At 52.2% G+C, this 20,897-nt stretch overlaps 1 protein-coding gene across 7 annotated transcripts in view; it reads left to right on the top strand.

Annotated features, from left to right (window-relative positions):
* MX2 (MX dynamin-like GTPase 2) overlaps positions 1 to 20,897 on the top strand; it is a 30,069-nt gene that overhangs the window by 7,141 nt on the left and 2,031 nt on the right. For all 7 annotated transcript variants that reach the window (XM_015569000.1, XM_015568993.1, XM_006754321.2 and 4 more), the window contains exons 4-13: positions 2,508 to 2,648; positions 5,314 to 5,468; positions 6,849 to 6,987; positions 9,621 to 9,819; positions 13,696 to 13,774; positions 15,272 to 15,394; positions 15,661 to 15,802; positions 16,773 to 16,931; positions 17,331 to 17,407; positions 19,395 to 19,649. In XM_015569000.1, the coding sequence (XP_015424486.1) occupies positions 2,508 to 2,648; positions 5,314 to 5,468; positions 6,849 to 6,987; positions 9,621 to 9,819; positions 13,696 to 13,774; positions 15,272 to 15,394; positions 15,661 to 15,802; positions 16,773 to 16,931; positions 17,331 to 17,407; positions 19,395 to 19,649 (1,469 nt within the window). The remainder of the gene's footprint in view (positions 1 to 2,507; positions 2,649 to 5,313; positions 5,469 to 6,848; positions 6,988 to 9,620; positions 9,820 to 13,695; positions 13,775 to 15,271; positions 15,395 to 15,660; positions 15,803 to 16,772; positions 16,932 to 17,330; positions 17,408 to 19,394; positions 19,650 to 20,897) is intronic.

Here is a 20,897-nt window from a genome sequence, read left to right on the forward strand (position 1 = left end):
AGGGAAGGGCACCTGTGACACTTCTTTTATTTATTTACTAGAGGCCTGATGCACGAAGATTCGTGCAAGAATAGGCCTTGCTTCACCTGGCTGCTGGCAACGCCTTCGCTCCCGCCAGAGCCGCCTTTCTGCCTTCCCACGCTGCCCAGAGGCCCAGAGTGGCTGGGGCAATGCAGAACACCTGTGTCCCGCCCTGTCCCCGGCCACTCAGCACCTGCGTATGCAAAGTAACCCACCATCTTTGTTGGGTTAATTTGCATACTCTCTCCTGTTTGGCTGGTGGGCGGCATGAAGGTATGGTCAATTTGCATCTTTCTCTTTTATTAGTGTAGATTATTTTGAATGCTTGCCACATTTATTAGGTAACCAAAAGAAAGTGCCTACAAAGGTGTTGTATGTGTGCACCCCCATGTTCCGAGTGGTTTAGGGTTCAGGATCTGGAAGAGGAGCCGCACACAAATGAAAGAGAAGAGACAAGAGATAATTTGGGAATATTGGGGGGGCCAGGCAGGCAAGTCCAACTCAAGGGGAAGGACCTCCACTGGTGCCCAGGCCTCGCCAGCCTTTTATTCAACTTTGGTCACACATAAAGCCCTTAGTCAGGCAGTAATTGTGGTAGCAGACAGACTACCTTAAAAGTCAGTAAATATTAGAAAGATTTACTCTGAGACTATTTGATCAGAAAATAGCCTGAGCCCCCATTGTCAGGACTAGACAATCGGTGCATAACTCAGGCCCTGCCGTGGGTTCAAGGGTCACCAGCTTCCCGGGATCCTTGTTTGCACTTCTTGCTAGTGAAGATAATGGGCAGCCTCCCACATCTCCCCCATTTCTTTTCCTTAATAATTCTTGAAGGATGACTGCCGCCTAAAGGGTTCGAGTCCTTTTAAGACTCTTCATTCTGCATCTGCAGAAGCCCACAGGGACCAGAATTCAGGTCCTGGTTGAAGTCCTGCTGGTCCCCAGTGAGGCGGCCCAGCCCCGGGTAGAGAGGGGGTGCTCAGGGCCCGCGGTGCTGGAAGGTCTGGCGTGGTTCCTGCAGCTCCTCCAGGGAATCCCTGGCCTCAGGCACACAGCGCACACAGTGAGGAAGGCTGGGTTCCATGGTTCAACTGCTGAGAGGAAGGTTTCCAGTGACTCCTTCCCTGCACATTTATACCCCCCTGGGCTCCTAGGGGTCCAATGGGAAGTGAGTCAGGCTGGGTGGTGCCAATTGTGCGGAAGGTGGTACATAATGAGATTGAGGGGGATCTGATCACCCTGGGTGGGGCTAGATAGGATTAAGGTGTCTTGCTTGAGAGCCTTAAAGTTTGTTTCTTTGTTTAAAACAAACCACAGTTAGTCAGATATGCTCTTTGGAAGGTTATCCTATCCTATCTAATAATAGACAAACATGGTAATTGACCATACCTTCGCTACGCCTCCCATTGGCTAATCAGCATGATATGCAAATTAACTGCCAACAAAGATGGCCACTAATTTGCATTCTTCAGGCAGATCCCGCTGCGCCACCCAGCCTGGGGCGCTATCCCCAGCCACTGGCCACCCCAGTGGGAGATCCTGGCCTGCTGTGTGTGGGGCGGGGCAGGCGGGGCCAGCGGCAGCACGATCCAAGTGGCCGCCCGACCCAATGCAGGATCTGGGCCTGCCATCTGCGACCGGGGAAGACAGGGCAGACACCGCGGGATTTGGCGTGCCATCTGCCACCAGGGGAGTGGGCCTAAGCCAGCAGGTGGTTATCTCCCGAGGGGTCCCAGACTGTGAGAGGGCACAGGTTGGGCTGAGGGACCTCCCCTCCACCCCCGGCCAGTGCACAATTATTGTGCACCGGGCTTCTAGTCTTCTATAAAAAACATTCAATATGCCCGACAACTTTATCCCATTGTCTACTGATGGGCACGTAGATAGCTCATGTAAACAGTGCTTAGCACGTTATGGACCGCACTCGGGGAGGAATCTGTCCCAGGAAAGTCTGTGCGTCCCGCAGGAGGAAAAGAAGCAGCAGGGCTGCCTACAGGGCAGTCTCAGGGCCCCCAGGGGTGCGGCTCCTCGAGCTGTTGGCTGCCTTTGTCCGCTTCCTGGGGTGCAGCCTGGGTGCTGGGCACTGGTGCGGGCGGCTGGGGCTCAGCACGGCACCAGGAGTGGGCGTCCCTCCATCCCCTCTGGGGCTGGTGCCTCCTTGCTGGCTCAGGAGCAGCAGAGCTGTGTGGCCTGGCGCCCTGGACTTCCCCTCGAGGGGACTGCGGATCCTGGAGGCCTGGTTCCGGCCGTGTTCCTGGCCCCTCTCAGCTCCGGGACCCTCCGCGTCCCAGGGAGGCGGGGGGTCGCACATGGGGCGGCTCAGTGCAGGGACATTGTCCATGGCCCAGGCCCACGCTTGCTCGCGGTTCAGGCCCGGGGGCAGGGTGGGCTCCAGGCACACACACTGCCTCCAACACGAGTCTCCCAAGGCGGATTTGTGACACTTCTTTTAAAGGAAACCCCGGGTTTGGGAACCTGTCTTTCAGGAATCGTGACCAGATGTCCGCTGGTGCTGAAGCTGAAGAAGCAGGTGGCGGGAGAGTCCCTGTGGACGGGGAAGATCAGCTACCGGAGCACCGAGCTCCGGCTCCAGGACCCCTCCCAGGTGGAGAGGGAAATATACAAAGGTGAGGCCTGGGGCTGTGGTTGCAGCTGGGCTGCTCCCCTCACTGTCTGACCTCCTCCAGCTCCTCCTGGGCCTCAGGGCTTCTTAAGCTCCTCAAGGGAGTGCCCTCTTCTCTTCCCAGGGAACACCCTCTCCTCCTCCCAGGGAGCACCCTCTCCTCCCAGGGAGCACCCTCTCCTCTTCCGAGGGAGCACCTTCTCTCAGGGAGCACCCTCTCCTCTTCCGAGGGAGCACCCGCTCCTTTATCCGGGGAGCACCCTCTCCTCCTAGGGAGCACCCTCTCCTCTCATGGAGCACCCTCTCCTCCTCCCAGGGAGCAGCCTCTCCTCTCAGGGAGCACCCTCTCCTCCTCCCAGGGAGCGCCCTCTCTTCTTCCCATGCGCTTCCTCCTGCTGATGCCCCTGCCTCTCACACTGTCCCTTCTACCCCCTTCCTATTCTTTCTTTGCTTCTCAGTTAACTCCCCCACCCTGGGAAGTGTCCCCACAGGACTCCACCCTACCCCCCCAGCTGTCCTGGTCACCACTGTCTTGGGCCGCTGCTCTAAACTAACCCCAGCAGCCACTTGGTGGCCACGTCTCCACGCAGCCTCCCCAACAGATCCTAGCCACCCGCCCCCCATCATTTCTGGAGGCACAGCCATTACCAGGCCTTTGACCACACTTTACCAAAGCCCGTGATTCATGTTAGGTAACAGAGCGATAAAAAGCTCCAAGGCTCCTGAGCCCACTCCACACCCTGAGAGGGGCCCTGGCAGTCATTGCCGCCCGCAACACCAGCCCTGCCGCCCCCCTGCCCCCCTGGTGGCTTCTCCCCTGCCTGCTCTCACTCTGGTGTCAGCCAGGCAGGAAGGGTGACGCTGATGATAACAAGAATCTCTGCAGTGACTACCTCAGTCCAGGAGGAGAGGCTCTTCGTATCGGCATCCGAGCGGGAGGCCCTCACAGGACGTCCTGGGCTCAGCTCCCGAGAACCCCGCACCTGGAGGTTCACCGGAGGGATCCCTTCCAAAATGGAGAGGCCCAGGCCCCAATTCTAGTGCTCGCCCCAGTACAGAAACTCCTCAAGTCCCTCCATTGGCAAGTTCCCTAGCTTGAAATTGCACCAGCCCTGGGGCTGCCTGGCGCCCCCCTGCCCTGCAGTGCTCGCTGACACTGTCCTGAGCTCCGTGGGCGCGCACACAGCAGAGCTCATGCACAGGTGTGCGCTGGGGAAAGGCCCTGGGTAAGGGTCTCCAGGCCAGGCATCTGCAGAAGAGCCCCTGGCCTCCCCTCTGCTGCTGGTGGGGGTACATTGGTGCAGCCACTCTGAAGACTGGCAATATCCACCAAGGCTGGCGGTGTGCACCCAGGACGCCCGCCCCTGGGCACCCCCCAGCCAGATGGCCCCGAGTGCCAGGTTCTAGGATGTGCGTGACAGCACTGCTGTGGAGCTGCTCACCGGGGACGCCCAGATGTCCCTCAGCGGGGGCCTGACCCAACGCAGGGTCTAAACTTGCAGTCGGACATTCCTCTTGCAATCGGGACCACTGGTTCCTAACCACTCACCTGCCTGCCTGCCTGATCACCCCTAACCACTCTGCCTGCCTGTCTGATCACTCCTAACTGCTCTCCCCTGCTGGCCTGATCGCCCATAACTGCTCTCCCCTGCTGACCTGATCACCCCTAACCGCCTCTGCCTTGGCCCCTGCCACTGTGGCTTTGTCCGGAAGGACGTCCCATCTAATTAGCAGATTATCCTTTTATTAGTATAGATTTGTATTTATATATATATTTTTTCTCGTTATAGAAGTAATACATAGCTCTATTAGTTCTCTATTACCACATAACAAATTACTCCAAAATTTAGCAGATTAAAACACAAACAGATATTCTCTCACACAGTGTGTGAGTGTCAGGAATTGGACACAGCAGTGATAGTTTTGACTCAGGGTTTTCAGTGAGGCCGCAGCCAGATGTTGGCTGGGGCTGAATTATATCTGAAGACTCGACTGGGGCTGGTGAACTCTCCCTCACATGGCCATTACAGGAGGCCACACTTTCTTGCTGGCTGCTGGCAAAGGTGCCTTGGTCCTGCCCTGTTGTGGACCTCTTCATTGCTGCCTGGTGGCCTTATGATGGGGCAGCTAGCCTTCCCCAGAGTGAACCATCCAAGAGAAAGTAGGAGCAAGCCATGATGCCTTTAATGACCTCATCACACTATCGCTTCCACCTTATCTATTCTTGAGACATAAGTCCCTCTGTCTGACCCCACTCAAGGCTCCATCTTTTGGTGAGAGGGATGTTGAAGGATTTGTGGACATAACCATCACCACACTCAGTGAATACCCAATGAAAAATATTTAAAAACATAAAGAGAACAGAACCTATCCACAATGCCAATTCAAAACATCCACAGAACCCATCCACAATTCAAAACATCTGAATAAATCAGATGTTTTCCTCTAGGATTTCTGAGAGTGTGTGTACATGCTACTCCTGAATACACGGACGGCCACCTCAGTGGCCTGAGATCACTCTGCAGGTTTCTGTGAAATATGGCCAAGCACCTGGGACTCTCTGAAGCTCCTATACTCTGGATACCAATAGTCGCCTTCAAGAAAAACTGCTTTTTCTCAGGTGGGTCATTAACTTGGACTCTGGGTTTCTCTTCTCTTGGCCTCCATAGCCCAGAACACCATAGCTGGGAATGGAGTTGGCATCAGCCACGAGCTCATCAATCTGGAGATCACCTCCCCCGAGGTTCCGGATCTGACCCTCATTGATCTTCCTGGCATCGCCAGGGTGGCTGTGGGAAACCAGCCCCAGGACATCGGACTGCAGGTGAGCCTTTCTGGAACTTGGGAATGGGCCAAGCTGAAGTTGGGGAGACTTTGCGGCCTCTGCCGGTCACCCCAAGGGCTGTGGTGTGACTCCCCAGCCCTCACTCTGAGTGACTGGGAGGAGACTGGAACAAGACCTCCTGGGAATGGGGCTTATACTGAGGATCTGAGTAGAGCCTGACAGGTCATGGAAACAAGAGAAATTGACTTGGTGGGACTGGGCGTGCATGGGACAGCTCCCATCCTACCTAAAATAAAGAATCTGGGCCCAGCGTTGGCTGTCTTGAGATAATCAACAGATGCCAGAAATTCAAATTTTCACATGAAATCTGCCAATTTTAGCAACAATAAAAAAATAATGGTATGTAAACTAATCAGAACATGGTCTGTGATCTCTGGGCAGGAGCAAGAAGGCAGCACAATGGGAGGGATGACAGCCAAGGACAGCAATGACCAGTACAAACCAAGAGCCACTGAGCCTGATGCTTCTCTACTGGGGAAGGAAAGGCTGCCTGAGCGCAAAGTCTTACTGGGATGCTTGAGTCACACTTGATCTTTGGGCAAGGCCTGTCCCCAAACTAACTCTGTCAAGCTTTGCTAAGCCAGCTCACATGGAAGCCGAGGAGATAGGATGGTCTCAGGTGCAAGGGTAGGGTCCAGGGTATGGTGGGATAGGGTTTGTCGGGGGGAGAAGATGAGACCCTTCTATCCTAGGAACTAGGGTCACTTGCCTGCCCTTTTCCCCTTTTATGGGGATTACTGCCAGGGTGGGGAAGCCAACCATAGCCAAACTCGGGGTGTGGCAGGAACCACCTGAGGGGGTCTCTGCAGGCTCTGCTGCTCTGGGAAAAATCTTGGGCAGTGAAGTGTTGGTTTCTTCCTCAACATCCACATCACCGTTCTGTGTCTCCAGGAGCAGTGCCATTCGCTCATTTTCCTTATGGAGTTAGTGACTAATTCCACACTTCTCACCCGCCAGGAGGGTGCTCATTCATCCATGCCGTGGGTGGACTTCCCTAGTACCTCTGGGCTTCTGGGGAACGTACAGCACATAGAAAATCATGCTAATAGAGTGATGATAATCTCGGAAGGCTTCCAGGAGAGATCTGGAGAGGAAGGAGAGGTTGCATCGGGCCATAAGAATTGAGTCTTCAGGAGAGAAGCTATACCAGTGATGGGCTCTGAGGAATAAGAAAAAATCAACAGAGAACTCCGTAAGGGCAGGTGGGGTGGGCACTCCAAAGGAAGGGGACAGGCCAAGCTGGGGCTCGGAAGTGTGAAAACGGGGTCACGTGCTGGGGTGACTTTGGTTTTCACGATGATGATGTGCTGCTGAGTCATCAGAAACCTGCTCTTCCTTTGTGTAATCCTGTGGCACCAGATCAAGGCACTCATTAAGAAGTACATCCAGAGGCAGCAGACCATCAACTTGGTGGTGGTCCCCTGTAACGTGGACATCGCCACCACAGAGGCGCTGAGCATGGCTCACGAGGTGGACCCCGAAGGAGACAGGACCATAGGTAAGAAGGAAGAATCGGGCCTCCAGGAGATGGGAAGGGAGGGGAGATCCTCGCCCATGTGGAAGGCCCTGGAGTTAGGTCCACTGTTAGAGACGCCCACATCCTGCGCTAGATCCAAGTGCTGTTCCAGCCCAAGCTCCATGGGCTCAGGGTCCATCCCTGCTGGTCATCTTCACTCACAATCAGGGTTAGATGAGCTGCCAGAATGCGCTTCTTCACCCTCCTTCTCATCGCTCATTGCATTCATGAGCCATTCTGGATGGGGACAAGACCCGCTTTACTTTACCCACAATGGTCCAGAAAGGAGAAGTGACCGGCCCATCAGTTCTGCCATAACACAGCGCAGGTCTAGGACCCCTGGGTACAGGAAAAAGACCGTCCCAGACCCCAGTGAACACACTTCCAGGCTAATGTTGGAGCGTCAGCATCTGCAGGATTTAAATTCAAGCAGAACTCTTTGTGGGAAACTGTGTTCTCCTAAATGTCCCTTCTTCAATGTCACCCTCCACGGCGTTATAGGGACTTGGTTTAAGAGCGCAGACTGCCTGGGTTTGGATCCTCATTCTACCACTTACCAGCTCCATACCCTTGGGCAATGCATTTAACCTCTCCTCGCCTAACTTCCTCATCTGCAAATGGTGCTAAGTCACAACCACTTGCTAGGGTTGTTGGGAGGGTTACATGAAGAATTATTGTGTGCACAGTTTCTCCCTGGGTTCTCCTCTCCTTCCCTGGCCACCTGCAAGTCACATTCCTGGTCACCTTGGCTGGCTGCTGCTTCATTTCTCTGACCTCTACATATTGGAAAACAGAACTTGGTTCTGAGCTCTCCCTCTATCAACACACTCTCTTGAAGTGACCTTATCTGTCCCTGCTTTTGAATTCATTCTACATGCCAGTGACTCCCAAGTCTGTATCTGTAACTTACCTTTCCCTAGACTTGATGTCTCCACTTGGATGTCCATTAAGTGTCTCCGAGGTACTGTGACCAAAGCACTAATTTTGGTACCACCCTCCCCCAACCCAATTCTCCTCCTCCCCAAGGCTTCCCCACCCCTTCATGGCCCCACATCCACCCGCCCGGATCTAAAGCCAAACCAAATCAGAGTCACTCTTGATTCCTCCTTCTCCTTGCTTCTGTGTCTAATTCATCTGAAGTCCTGGCGACCCTGCTACCAAAACTAATACCAAATCTGTCCGCTCCTCTCCATCCCCACAGTCACTACCTAGACCCAGCCTCCATCGTCGCCTGCCTGGGCTACTCAGACATGCTCAGGTCTCCTGGCATTCACCTTGCCCACAACAGTCCACCTTCCCCTGGCCTTAGACCTGTAAAGCAGGCCATGCCCTCCTCTGCTTTTACTCTCCAATGCTTCGGTCTCACATAGTCAAACCCAGACCACTTTGCCTGGACCACAGCGCATCTGGGACCTGGCTTCTGCATGCCCCTGGGCCCACGGCTCCCATCACTCCCCACCTCATCCACTACTGTCCAGTGCAGCTCAGTCAGCCAGCTCCCTCTCCACCCACAGGGCTGGCTCCTTCTTTCTCATTCAGGTCACAGCCCAAACGTTGCCTGCTCAGAGGCCCTCGTTGTCCAGCCAACCTACACTTGTCCAGCCGCCCAGCCTGTAGTCATTTCTTTGCCTTTCTTTTCATTCTCTGCATGACGCTTATCAATACTAGGTATTTTTGTTTATTTCTTATATATTACTAGGATAATTTATCTGGCTTTTTCCCACTAGAAGGTGGAGGGATATTCATGAAATCAGGAACTATGCCGTCTTACTCATTCCTCAACACCCGCAGCAGTGTGCTTAATAGCATTTGTTAATTTAATATGTGTGCATAACGCATTCAGGAATAAGCACACTTAAAAAGAGAAAAAATTCAAGCATCTAAACATTGCCGAGAGTGCCCTGCTCTGTGGCCCAACAGTGGGGTCATTACATGATGCTTCTGAGCTGATTCTGTAGCTGGAGGCATGTGTTTCACACTGAGGCGCAGGAGAAGGCCCTGTCTCCCCAGCCAGGGAGGTTCGAATTGCAAGCTTCCATTTTCATGATCTTACTCCCTTTTCTCAGAATGGAGTACAGTGACCCAGGCTTCCATGATGAGTTCTGGCTCCGGGGAAGGGCATTCCCGGCTGCTATCTCCGCTCCCACGGGAAGGCCCTCTCCTTTGCCAATGGAAGGTGCAAACGCAGATTCAGACAAGACTTGGTCTGTGCTCACCTGAAGGTCTGTGCTCACACAAACCTTGTAGTGAGTCTAAATAACACCTGGTAATAGAACAGAAGAGAAATGAAGCTGCTTAAGTGCCAGGGCAGCTTCTTAGGAACATGGTGCTGGAGCCGGCCACCTGTGATGATGCTGCTGCCCAGTGCTGGCACCAGCAGGCACCCAGTGAACGTTTGTTAAGTCAGTTACACAAGGCAATTGGTGAACTGAGTGAGTGGGGGAGCAAATCTGAGGGGTGATGATGAAATGAATGAATGACTGGCAGGCACTGGGCAATCAAGGATGCAGAAGGCGCTGTCGGTCCTCGCCAAGAAAGGATCCCATAGCCCCACAGGGGTCAAGTGTATTTGAGAAGAGAACTGACCTTTCCATGCCCTTCTTATCATCTCACAGGGATCCTGACCAAACCGGACCTGGTGGACAAGGGCGCCGAAAAAAATGTGGTGAACGTGGCGCAGAACCTCACGTACCGCCTCAAGAAGGGCTACATGATAGTCAAGTGCCGGGGCCAGCAGGAGATCACCGACAAGCTGAGCCTGGCGGAGGCCACCAAGAAAGAAACGATGTTCTTCCAGACGCACCCGTATTTCAGGTGAGGGCCTGCAGGACCCTGGAGCTGGACTCCATGGGAGCCGCCCCCCCCTCCCCCCCGCCACCCCACGACTGGCCAACGTGATAACCAAATTGCATATAAAAATTATAGAGTGGCCGAAACCGGTTTGGCTCAGTGGATCAGTGGGGAGTGTGCAGGAGGCGGCTGGTCTATGTTTCTCTCTCATCGATGTTTCTAACTCTCTCTCTCCTTTCCTCTCTGTGAAAACTCAATAAACTATATTTAAAAAAAAAAATTATAGAGTGTAGTGGAACCTCTCCTTGACTTTATTTTTAGTGTAAAATTCATTGGCTTATTGAAACAAATCATTTTTTCATGGGCTGTAATGATGGTGCTGATTAAAGGTTGTAATTTGGTGTTCCACAGGGCGTAGGGCACTTGGGTTTTCCAACATGTTTTCACCCTCCTTCTCATTAGCCTCCCATCAAATCTTAGGAGATGCACATGGCAAGTGAGGGTCTTCCCACTTCTATAGACCAGGATGATGAGGTCAAAGCAATAGTGGAGGGGACAGGACCGGAAACAGATCTCTGAGCCTCCAGAAACCAGTGTTGACCATCGTAAATGGTGCACGTTAAACCCCGCTTTAGGGCTCTCTCCACTGCGTTAGAGCTGCAAAGGAACGGGTTTTTGTTAGGTCTGATCACGTAATTGAATGGATACTCCCTCCCCTGGGAACGGACCTTTAAACCACTGCACAGTGCACAGTCCCTTTCGCTTAGACCACATTCCACTTGCTAAGACCATTATCTCTCCCCTCTGGACCTTCCCAGGATCCAGACCACCCAGAGGGTTCTCTGCCCAGAAAAAGCCCACCACAGTCCTTTAAACCTCCGACTCCCCGACCCTGGGGGCTGGCACCATTTTGGGGCTCAGCCCATCTGGTTTTCCAGATGACCTAATCAATTCCTAATTCACCTCTTTTGGCCTCATGCCTTCTTCCTTCAGCGACCCTAACAGTTTTATTAAATACAAATGACCCTGCAGGACACTGAGGCTTTTCCCGCTGAACTGGGCCCTTTGCCCTTTCATGCTCTGCAGGACCTTGATGGTCCTGAGCCGGGTGGGAGCAGCACAGTGAGCCCCAGCGGCCACTCCTGCTTGAAGGAGAGATGCGGCCGCAGACCAGGTCTGCTACTCGCTATGTGCCCTTGGGCAGCAGCTCGGCCTTTCTCCTCAGCTCGGGGAGTGCTCCACAGCTGCTGCACAGGATCGCGTTTCGGGTTAAATGATAGGACCCACGCCAAAGTCCCGGTGCACCCACAGCCAGCACTCCATGAACACCACTCGGTCCCTTCTTTCTTCCCCTCTGCCCCTCCTTGGAGGGAGAAACAGACCATTTTTGTTATTGTTGTTGTTTGTTGTTGTTGCTTTAAATATATTTTTATTGATTTCAGAGAGGAAGGGAGAGGGAGAGAGATATAGAAACATCCTATATAATAAAAGGGTAATATGCAAATTGACCCTAACAGCAGAATGACTGGTCACTGTGTCACATACTGACCACCAGGGGGCAGACGCTGAATGTAGGAGTTGCCCCCTGGTGGTCATTGTGCTCCCACAGGTGGAGCTCTGCTCAGCCACAAGCCAGGCTGATGGCTGCCAGCACAGCGGTGGTGGCGGGACCCTCTCCTGCCTCCTCAGCAGTGCTAAGGATGTCTGACTGCAGCTTAGGCCTGCTTCCTGCTGGCAAGTGGACATCCCCTGAGGCCTCCCGGGCTGCCAGAGGGATGTCTGACTGCCAGCTTAGGCCCGATCCCCTGGGGAACAGGCCTAAGCCAGCAGGTGGACATCCCCTGAGGGGTCCCAGACTGCGAGAGGGCACAGGCCAAGCTGAGAGACCCCCCTGAGTGCACAAATTTTTGTGCACCGGGCCTCTAGTTAATGATAAGAGAGATTCATTGATCGGCTGCCCCCTGCTACCCCACATTGGGGATTAAGCTCCTAACCCAGGCATGTGGCCTGACTTGGAATCAAACCATAAACTCCTGGTTTATAGGTTGAGGCTCAACCACTGAGCCACGCCAGAAACAGACCGTTTTCGATCACGTTGGGGGCCCGCAGGGAGAGGGAACTGCTTGCTAAGTGAGAAGCAGATTCTGTGATACTCGCGCCCACGGGTCTCAGTCCTGAGCAGCAAAGCCTCCTGGTTGTGTCCTGCTCCAGGGTTTCTGGGTCTGGGGTGGCACCCAAGAATTTATGTTTCTATCAAGTTTCCAGTTGAGGCTGATAGTGCTGGTCCAGGGGCCACACTTTGCAAACCACTGCTCACGGGTTTGGGGAAAGTGAGGTCAACTGTGGGCCCCAGGTTGTTCTGTGGTCTCTGGAACTCACTCACCTGCATCCCTGAAATGTGATGTCCTTTATCAGCGCCCCAGTTCCCCCTCCCCCAATCCTGGCACCCACCATTCCACTTTTGGGTGGTGTGAGTTTGGCTATTTTCCATTTCTTACATAGGTGGAGTCAGGCAGTGTTTGTTCTGTGACTGGCTTCTGTCACCTCAGCATAACGTCCTCAAGGTTCATTTTTGTGGTCACATATGACAGAATAGTCTCCTTTTTAAAGGCTGACTCGGATCCCATTGCATTGTTAAAACAAACGCAAACGGGGGCCAGACGTGGAAATCCCCTGAGCAGACAGAAGCGGATCAGTCACACAGGCAATGCTTCACCTAGCTTAGTTTACAAGACAAGCCAGTGCCCACAGGTGTGCTCTTCTTGCTTCTGAAAATCATAAACGAAACTTAAGTTGTTCCCCCAAGTTGACATGAGGTAACCACTAACCAATTTCCTTAGCTTTAAGGATACTCTAATATTAGAGCCAATCACCACGCAGAGGGAGCTGCCACTGCTTTCTCACTCCACGCTGCTTGGCGACGTGTCCCTGAGCCTCCCTCCATGTTTGGGTCCGAGTGCCCCTGGGTGGCAAGCTGCCTTGCTGCTGTGCGCACAATGCGCTCTTACCGGTTACTGCTCGGTGAGCTGGTTGTACTTCTGTTTTTTTCTGAACGTCTGACAGCGTGTACTGTACGTACCATATTTTCTCCACCCACTCGTCTGCCATGGACATGTCGGTTAGTCCCACATCCTGGCTATATTCTGTACATATCTGTCTTTATTACCACATCCTGTGGTCTATTCCGTCCATGTCTGTCCATGTGCTAGCACTCTATTCTTTTGTAATAATAAACTGTAGCTTTGTAATATATTTTGAAGTCAGGAAATGTGGTGCCTCCCACTTTTTATTTTTAACATATTTGTATTGATTTCAGAGAAGAAGGGAGAGGGGAAGAGAGATAGAAACATCAACGATGAGAGAGACTCATTTATCGGCTGCCTCCTACACGCCCCCTATTGGGGATCGAGCCCGCAACCCGGGCATGTGCCCTTGACCAGAATGGAACCTGGGACCCTTCATTCCTCAGGCCGACGCTCTGTCCACTGAGCCAAACCAGCTAGGGCTGGTACCTCCCACTTTATTCTTTTTTCTCAAGATTGATTTGGCTACTCAGGGATGAGTATTTGTTACAAAAAATAAAATACGAGTTTGGACAAGTCACTGCACTGCTACAAAGTGAGGTTGGCTTTGTTTTCCTGTGGATAAAAAGATAACCTACTTCATCGGTTTGTTGGGAAGATAAAAAGCGAAGGTGGATGTAACCTTCCTAGCACCGTGCTTGCCTCGGTTAGGCTCATCCCATAAGGAGCACTTGTCTCTCTCACCCGCTCCCAGGCTTCTCTGAGCCATGTGTCCCCCGGGAGCTGAGTGAGCTCACCCACCCGCTCACAAAGCCCAGGCCTGGGAAAGGACCGCGTGGGCCTCCCCGAGCTCACCTCACACGCGCTGTCGTTTCAGAGTCCTCCTGGAGGAAGGCAAGGCCACGGTGCCCCGCCTGGCGGAAAGACTCACCACCGAGCTCATCTGGCACATCAACGTGAGTAAGGGGTGGCTGCGAGTTATAAAAATTGCAGCCTGCGTGAGTCACTCTCTCGGTCATGAAAGGGCTAAGACACTGCATTGAACTCTCCAAATAAGCAAACAAGCACATTCTGGAAACCAAATAAACGGCTCCCGGCCAGAGGCTCCCAGGAGAGCGTCTGAAACCGGGGAGGAACAGGGCATAACCTGGAAATAAAAAGGGGAATCGGTCAGCGTGCGGGAAGCAGAAAGAAAGCCCGCAGTACCAGCTCAGCGCGGTCAAAAGCAATGAACGCCAAGCTGGCAGATTTTTCTTTTTTTGATCGTCTCTCAACACTTCACAGTATATAAAACGTTTTCCCAGCCTCAAACTTGTAAGGAATACGTGTTTGGTTTCCATGGATTCTCAAAAATGGGCAACTGCAGACAAACTTTTCATGATGTTGTTCAAGATGGTGCAAGCATGGCTTAGTGCTTCTTGAGACAGTCATGGAGCTTGCCTGGACCTTTGTACATGAGGCTGAACCACAGGGCAGGACTGCAGGTTAACTCAGAGCAGAGATGACACCGGGCCTGGGTTTCGTTCATGCTAAACTGCTCAACCATGAGTCAGACCAAGGCAATGAATACTTTTGAGCCAGAAAACACACACTCAAAACGTATTTGTTGGGCCCTGGCTGGGTGGCTCAGTTTGTTGGCGAGCCATCCCATACACCAAAAGGTTTTGGGTTCAATCCCGGTCAGAGCGTGTACAAGAAGCAACTGATCAATGTTTCTCACATCAATGTTTCTCTCTCTCTCTCTTCCCCCTTCCTCTCCCTCTAAAAAATCAACTAAGAAAAAAAAGACATATTTGGTGAGAAGGAGGCAGTGGACCTGAAATTGTAGTGCACACAAAAATCACCTTGAAATCTGGTTAAAGCTCATAGCACTGGGCCCCAGTCCCAGAGCTTCTGAGTTAGCAGGTCTAGGTTGGGGCCCCCGAATTTGCACTTGTAAGTTCCCAGGTGACCTAGGGAACACACTTTGAGAAGGACTGATTCTAGTGGAATCCCCTGTTTCCAGAAGGAGGCACCAAAAGATATTACCCCGTCTAATTGAAAAAGCAAACAAACACGTTTTTGCAAAAAGATGTTGCATTTTGCTGACACATTTCTCAGCATTTAAATTTTTGTTAGAATTTGAATTTAAAACTTTTAATACTTTAATTTTGAAATGTATATCAAGATTCAATTATGGTAATTATAATTTGAAATATAAAAGTTAGAAACATTGATCAGCTGCCTCCTGCACTGGAATCGAACCTGGGACCCTTGAGTCCACAGGCTGATGCTCTATCCACTGAGCCAAACCGGTATATAATATGTACATATGTGTGTGTATGTGTATATGTGTATATATATACACACACACATATATACATCCTCCCAGTGGGATTCTGCTCCTGTGCCCAGGAGACCTGTCAGCTCACGTCAAGCTGCGGCGTTTCACTGTTTGCTCTTATTTTGTTCAGAAATCACTCCCGCTGTTAGAAAATCAGATCAGGGAGAGCCACCTGAGCGCCACGGAGGAGCTGCGCCAGTGCGGGGAGCACATCCCCAACACCGACGCCGACAAAATGTTCTTTCTGGTCGAGGTGAGGACTTGGGGGGCTCCCGGTGACACTCGGGCCCAGAATCTGGCCACTCCCTGCGGTGGCCACACCCTTCCAGGTGGCCCAGCGCCTCTCCAGGCGGCCTCTGTGCCTCCCTGCCTGGGTCCCGTGGGAGCCCTGTCCTCCCTCCGGTGTCACCCGGGAGAGGCGGGGTGGGTGGGTGAGGTACTGCCAGCCCCCATGCCACCCTGTGCCCCAGCCCGGCTTCTCAATCACAGCACAGTTGAATGACATTACCTCTTTTTCAGAAAATTAAAGTGTTTAATCGGAACATTGAAAGGTTAGTAGATGGAGAAGAAGTTGTGAAGGAAAAAGAGACCCGCTTATACAACAAACTCAGGGAGGAGTTTAAAAACTGGGTCCTCGTACTTGCAGCCAATTCCCAAAAAGGTGAGTCTTGGGACAGGGCTGCCCCACCAGCAGTGTCTTATTTACCACGGCCAGGAGCTCCTCCCGGCACAGGAAGTGTGCGGAGCTGACTGCCCACACCGAGACCCTGGCCCGTGGGAGCCTACCCTCACCCACTCCGCAGAAAGCAGCTCCACATCATGGACTTTCTTCTCTCTTGCATCTAGACCCGTGGTCGGCAAACTGCGGCTTGTGAGCCACATGTGGCTCTTTGGCCCCTTGAGTGTGGCTCTTCCTAAGCCTTAGGAGCACCCTAATTAAGTTAATAACAATGGACCTACCTATATACTTTAAGTTTAAAAAATTTGGCTCTCAAAAGAAATTTCAATCGTTGCACTGTTGATATTTGGCTCTGTTGACTAATGAGTTTGCCGACCATTGGGCTAGACAATCCCACTTCCCCCATTTCTCCCTGCCAGTAGCCCCTAAGCTGAAACCAGAGGTGAAGGCTTTGATAAGAGTCTCCTGGCTCTATCTGGCATGCTTCCAACTTCCATTCTGCTCCAGCCAGGATGGAAGTAGGCTGCGTGTGTGTGTGTGTGTGTGTGTGTGTGTGTGTGTGTGTGTGTTGCATCTTTGTCCATACAAACAAAAAACAGCACTACTCATTTCCATGGTAGAACTCCCCCAACCCTAGTTTAGCTGAATTTTTGAGAGACTTGTAAGTGAAACAACATCTAAATTTTTATTTTCATTGAACTCATCCGCTTCCTTTCTATCAACTATACACACTCAGCTTCTCTCTCAGGGTGATGACTCTCAGTTGAAATACATTTCTTTTAGAGTCAGATTTTGTTCCTGAAAAATCACTGTCAGATCTTGTATTTTTTTTTTTTCCATTATGAAAAGGACTCCATTTAGAAGCATTGCCTTAGGGTACGTACAGTAGATGAGTAAGCCTTTTAAAAATGCTTTTATCTTTAAAATGCCCGTGGTTTGTTTCACATTGCAGTTAAAAATATTATCCATGAAGAAGTCTCAAAATATGAAAACCAGTACCGGGGCAAGGAACTTCTTGGGTTTATCAACTACAAGACATTCGAGACCATCGTGCAGCAGTACATCCAGCAGCTGGTGGAGCCCGCCCTGAGCATGCTCCAGAAGACTGTGGGTGAGGACCGCTCCCAGCACCGCCCATGGTCTCCTCGCCTTGAGAGAGAGACTGGGGTGGAATGATCAGTCACAGGTCTCCTTTGCCCATTTTGGGGAGAAGGGCACCAGCGCAGTGGGCTTCACCTTGTCAGACCTACCCCTCCCCGCAGCTGTGTGAGGAAGAGTTGGATGCTCACCCGGGAGGATCACACACGCCACGAAAGGACAGGAAATTGAGGGCACATGCTCAGGGGGGTGGTGACCATGGATTTTGTGTCTCCCCAGGACTAGGTACCATCCCTTCCTTCTCTCACGGTCCGTAGATCTGAATAGGGGCACGTGATTTCTCCGCCCTGTGCCCGTGAGCCATTTGACTCCTGCTTGCATTTCACTGATGTTTGGTTTTTCCTTTGGTCAGAAACCGTCCGGCAAACGTTCATTGACACGGCCAAAACACATTTTGGCGAATTTTCCAACCTTAACCAAACAGCCCGGGTGAGTACCCCCAGTTCGCCTGCTGGGCACCCGTGCGGATTTATTAGGGTCTAGCCTTCGAAAGAAGGCGGGTGTGTACTGCCCGTTCGACGTGCGTGCGAGGCTGGGGATAGCATTGTGGGCGTGCTGGGCGGGCGACGGGAGCAGTAGTGTTGTTTTGCTTCTGCCCGGGAGCTGGGGGGCCCTTTCTGGGAGAAGTGAAACAGCACTGACTTTGTTCTCTCGGTCCCCTGCGGCCTGGCAGGGTGGAACCGAATGCATGACTGTCCCTAGTGACTGGCGGGGATTTGGGGCCTTTTTCCTGCCAGAAGGACAGCGTTGTCTACTAGTCCATGTCCAACATTTTTATTAGTTTGACTTAAAAAATTGCCACTGCTGGGTGGGTTTCCACTTAGCAACTTAGCCACTCTGCCTGAATCCCAGTCACAGTACAGGGAAGAGAGTGGCTCTGGATAAAACTGCCCCGGCCGCAGCCTCAGCTGTGGCCAGAATCTCATTCCTCACTCTCATTCTGGTGGGCAAGGCAAGGATTCTGTCCTTCTCCCGGGGTACAACTTAATTTCTCTTTCCCCTCTTCACCCGGTTGGTGAAAATTAAACGTCACTTCTGAGCCCCCCAACTTCCCCAGGGGCGGCCCGAGCCCTGGGCGCCTCACCACAGGGCCTGGACATGCCTGGTCCTTGGTAGTCACAGCTCCCTGCCGGCAGCTCCCCGGATGTGCGCCCTGCTTCCCAGGCCTCGGCGCGTGGCCCCGGGTCCCCTGTGCTCCCAGGTGCAGGGCTGGTTCTCCTAAGCTCTTCCAGGCTGGCCTGGGCACCGGAGCTCTGCTGCAACCCCAGGCCACCCTGGGGCCCAGGGACCTCCAGCGCCCACCAGAGCTCCATCCCCTGGCGCCATCCTCTGAGAGCTCAGAAGTCTCACTGTAGCTGTCTGTGCCCTGCACGGCTGTCCCGGCCACCATCCCAGACACACCCTCCACCATTGTTCCTGCTCCTCGGAGCCTCGTCCGAGCCAGGGGCCTTGTCACCTCCCCTGTCATGCCTCTTGGGAGTGATACACGGGCCATTTCCATGTTCAGGCCCCAAATCTGCAAGGGGGTATAAAGCATATATTCTTGTTTGCCACATACACCCCATAGAAAGAAGAACCAAGTCCCTGTGAAACCCACCTGCTCTCTCTCTCTCTCTCTCTCTCTCTCTCTCTCTCTCTCTCTCTCTCCCCTCTGAGGTTAACCTCTGCCTTCAGTGCACAACAGTCTCAAACTCAAAAGCCAAGAAGTGACTTTTCTCCACTGTCATCCATTCCTTTCCCAGAATGCCTCTGACTGTGTGGGTGAGGCAGGAGTCACAGGGTTTCTGGCAAACAAAGATACCAAGCGCTTACCCCACTGTGCTCATCGGCACTGGGGTCATCCTTGAAAGCTAGGATTCAAGCCAACTAGAGATACAAGAGTGATGGACATGAGAGTGTAAACTGAGCCACGGTCAAGGAAGCAGAAAGGGGGTGATGCGGGAAAATGAAGGTCCGGGCGCAGAGAAAGAGTGGGTAGAGATAGGTGGGACTGGCTCGGGCAAGCGGGGGAGGAGCACACCGGGATCAGTGAGGACAGCAGCAAAAGACGGAGGAGGGACCTTTGGAAAGTCACCATTTAAAGCATCAGGCCTCCTTTGACCTTAAATTATTTTTTAAATATGTTTTTATTGATTCGGAGAGAGGAAGGGAGAGGGAGAGAGCGATAGAAACACCAATGATGAGAGAGTCATTGATCGGCTGCCTCCCGCACGCTCCCTACTGGGGATCAAGCTCTCAACCTGGGCGACAGGGAATCGAAGAACCTGAGCTCCCGGTTCTTGGGTCAGCGCTCAATCACTGAGACACCTTAAATCATTTCTAACTCTGTGTTCGACGTCACAGTACTTCCCGAGTTGTTTGAACACCGAGCGGGACCCGAACGGCAGTGACGTGCTTCTCTTTCTTTTCCCACCAGAGCAAGATTGAAGACATAAAAACCAAGCAGGCAGAGGCGGCCGCGAACATGATCCACCTGCAGTTCAGGATGGAGCAGCTCGTTTACTGCCAAGACCAGATTTACAGCGAGATTCTGCAAAGAATTCGGGAGCAGGTTTTTAACACGGACGGAAGCGTGTCACAGGCTCCTTCCCTGAAACTGTCTGCTCCCAATAACCCGTCTTCTGTGTCCTCCATCACTGAGATCGGGATGCACCTGAACGCATACTTCTTGGTGAGTGTGGGTGCACGTGGCCCGTGCGGGGGCACGCCGATTGCGAGGTGCTTACCTGGGCGAAGAGGGGAGGGGCCCTCTCTGCTCTGATAAACGACTCATCTATTCTCTGTCATCTTATGGGAACCCTATCAGACACTTCCAATGAATTTGCCCCAAATCAGATTCTTCATGTGGCACAGCATGTACTCAAAAGTAACTCCAACCCCAAAGTTCTTTATATTCTATGCTGCGCATGAAATACATTTCTCAGAGGACAGCAAAATACAACTCGCCTTGCTGGTCATGCTTAGCTCTCCTTGATGTTTAGAAGGCGTTCAGCTCCTGACGTGGTTGACACCCACCAGGTTCACAAAACAGGAATCAGATTCCTTTCCCGAGATTATGGGGCCCAATCAGGTTCATGGTTTCTAACCGCAGCCCCCACCTCCCCCTACCCCCCCACTCATGGACTAAAGCAGCAATTTTCAACTGGTGTGCCACAAAAATATTTTAAAATGTATTTTTATTGATTTCAGAGAGAGGAAGGGAGAGGGAGAGATAGAAACATCAGTAAGGCCCTAGTCAGGTTGGCTCAGTGGATAGAGCATCGGCCTGCAGACCCAAGGGTCGCAGGTTCAATTCTCAAGGGCACGTACCTCAATTGCAGGCTCCTCCCCAGCCCAGGCAGGAGGCACAGCATTTCACAAGAATTTTTTTTTTTAAATGCAGTACCTGACTATTTATTTAGGGGCACTGACCACTTTTCCCTTAGATTTTCAAATGAAAAAAATGACAACAGCCAACACAACATAGCTGTTGTGTTGAATGAATCAAAATTATACCTATTTTTTGATCAGATTGGCAGAAAATATAATGTATTTTTTGGTGTGCTGCAGAATTTTAGTAATTAGTTTATGAGTGCCATGCGCTGAGAAAGGTTGAAATCACCGGACTAAAGTATGAGGGCATACAGAATGGAAGGTAGCTTTTAAACTGCAAAGAACCCAACTATTGAAGCCTTTGCATAATCAGAAAAGAAAGTTGAGTTACCCAGATGTGGAGTCCAGCTGCCAGGCAAGCTGGCCTTGCCTGTGGAGAGAGGGCGAGAGGCGAGGACTGAGGCAGGTCCTGATCTGTCCCCAGAACGGGGCCAGGAGGTCTCTGCCAGAGGTGGAGCGGGGCCGGGGAGGGGCTCCTGGGAAGGCTGGGATGCCCACCAGGTGCTTGGGGTTTGCTGGCCTGCCCAGTGGGTTCTTAGTGCTGAGG

This window comes from Myotis davidii, unplaced genomic scaffold (assembly GCF_000327345.1).
Source record: "Myotis davidii unplaced genomic scaffold, ASM32734v1 scaffold512, whole genome shotgun sequence".
NCBI classification, from domain to species: domain Eukaryota; kingdom Metazoa; phylum Chordata; class Mammalia; order Chiroptera; family Vespertilionidae; genus Myotis; species Myotis davidii.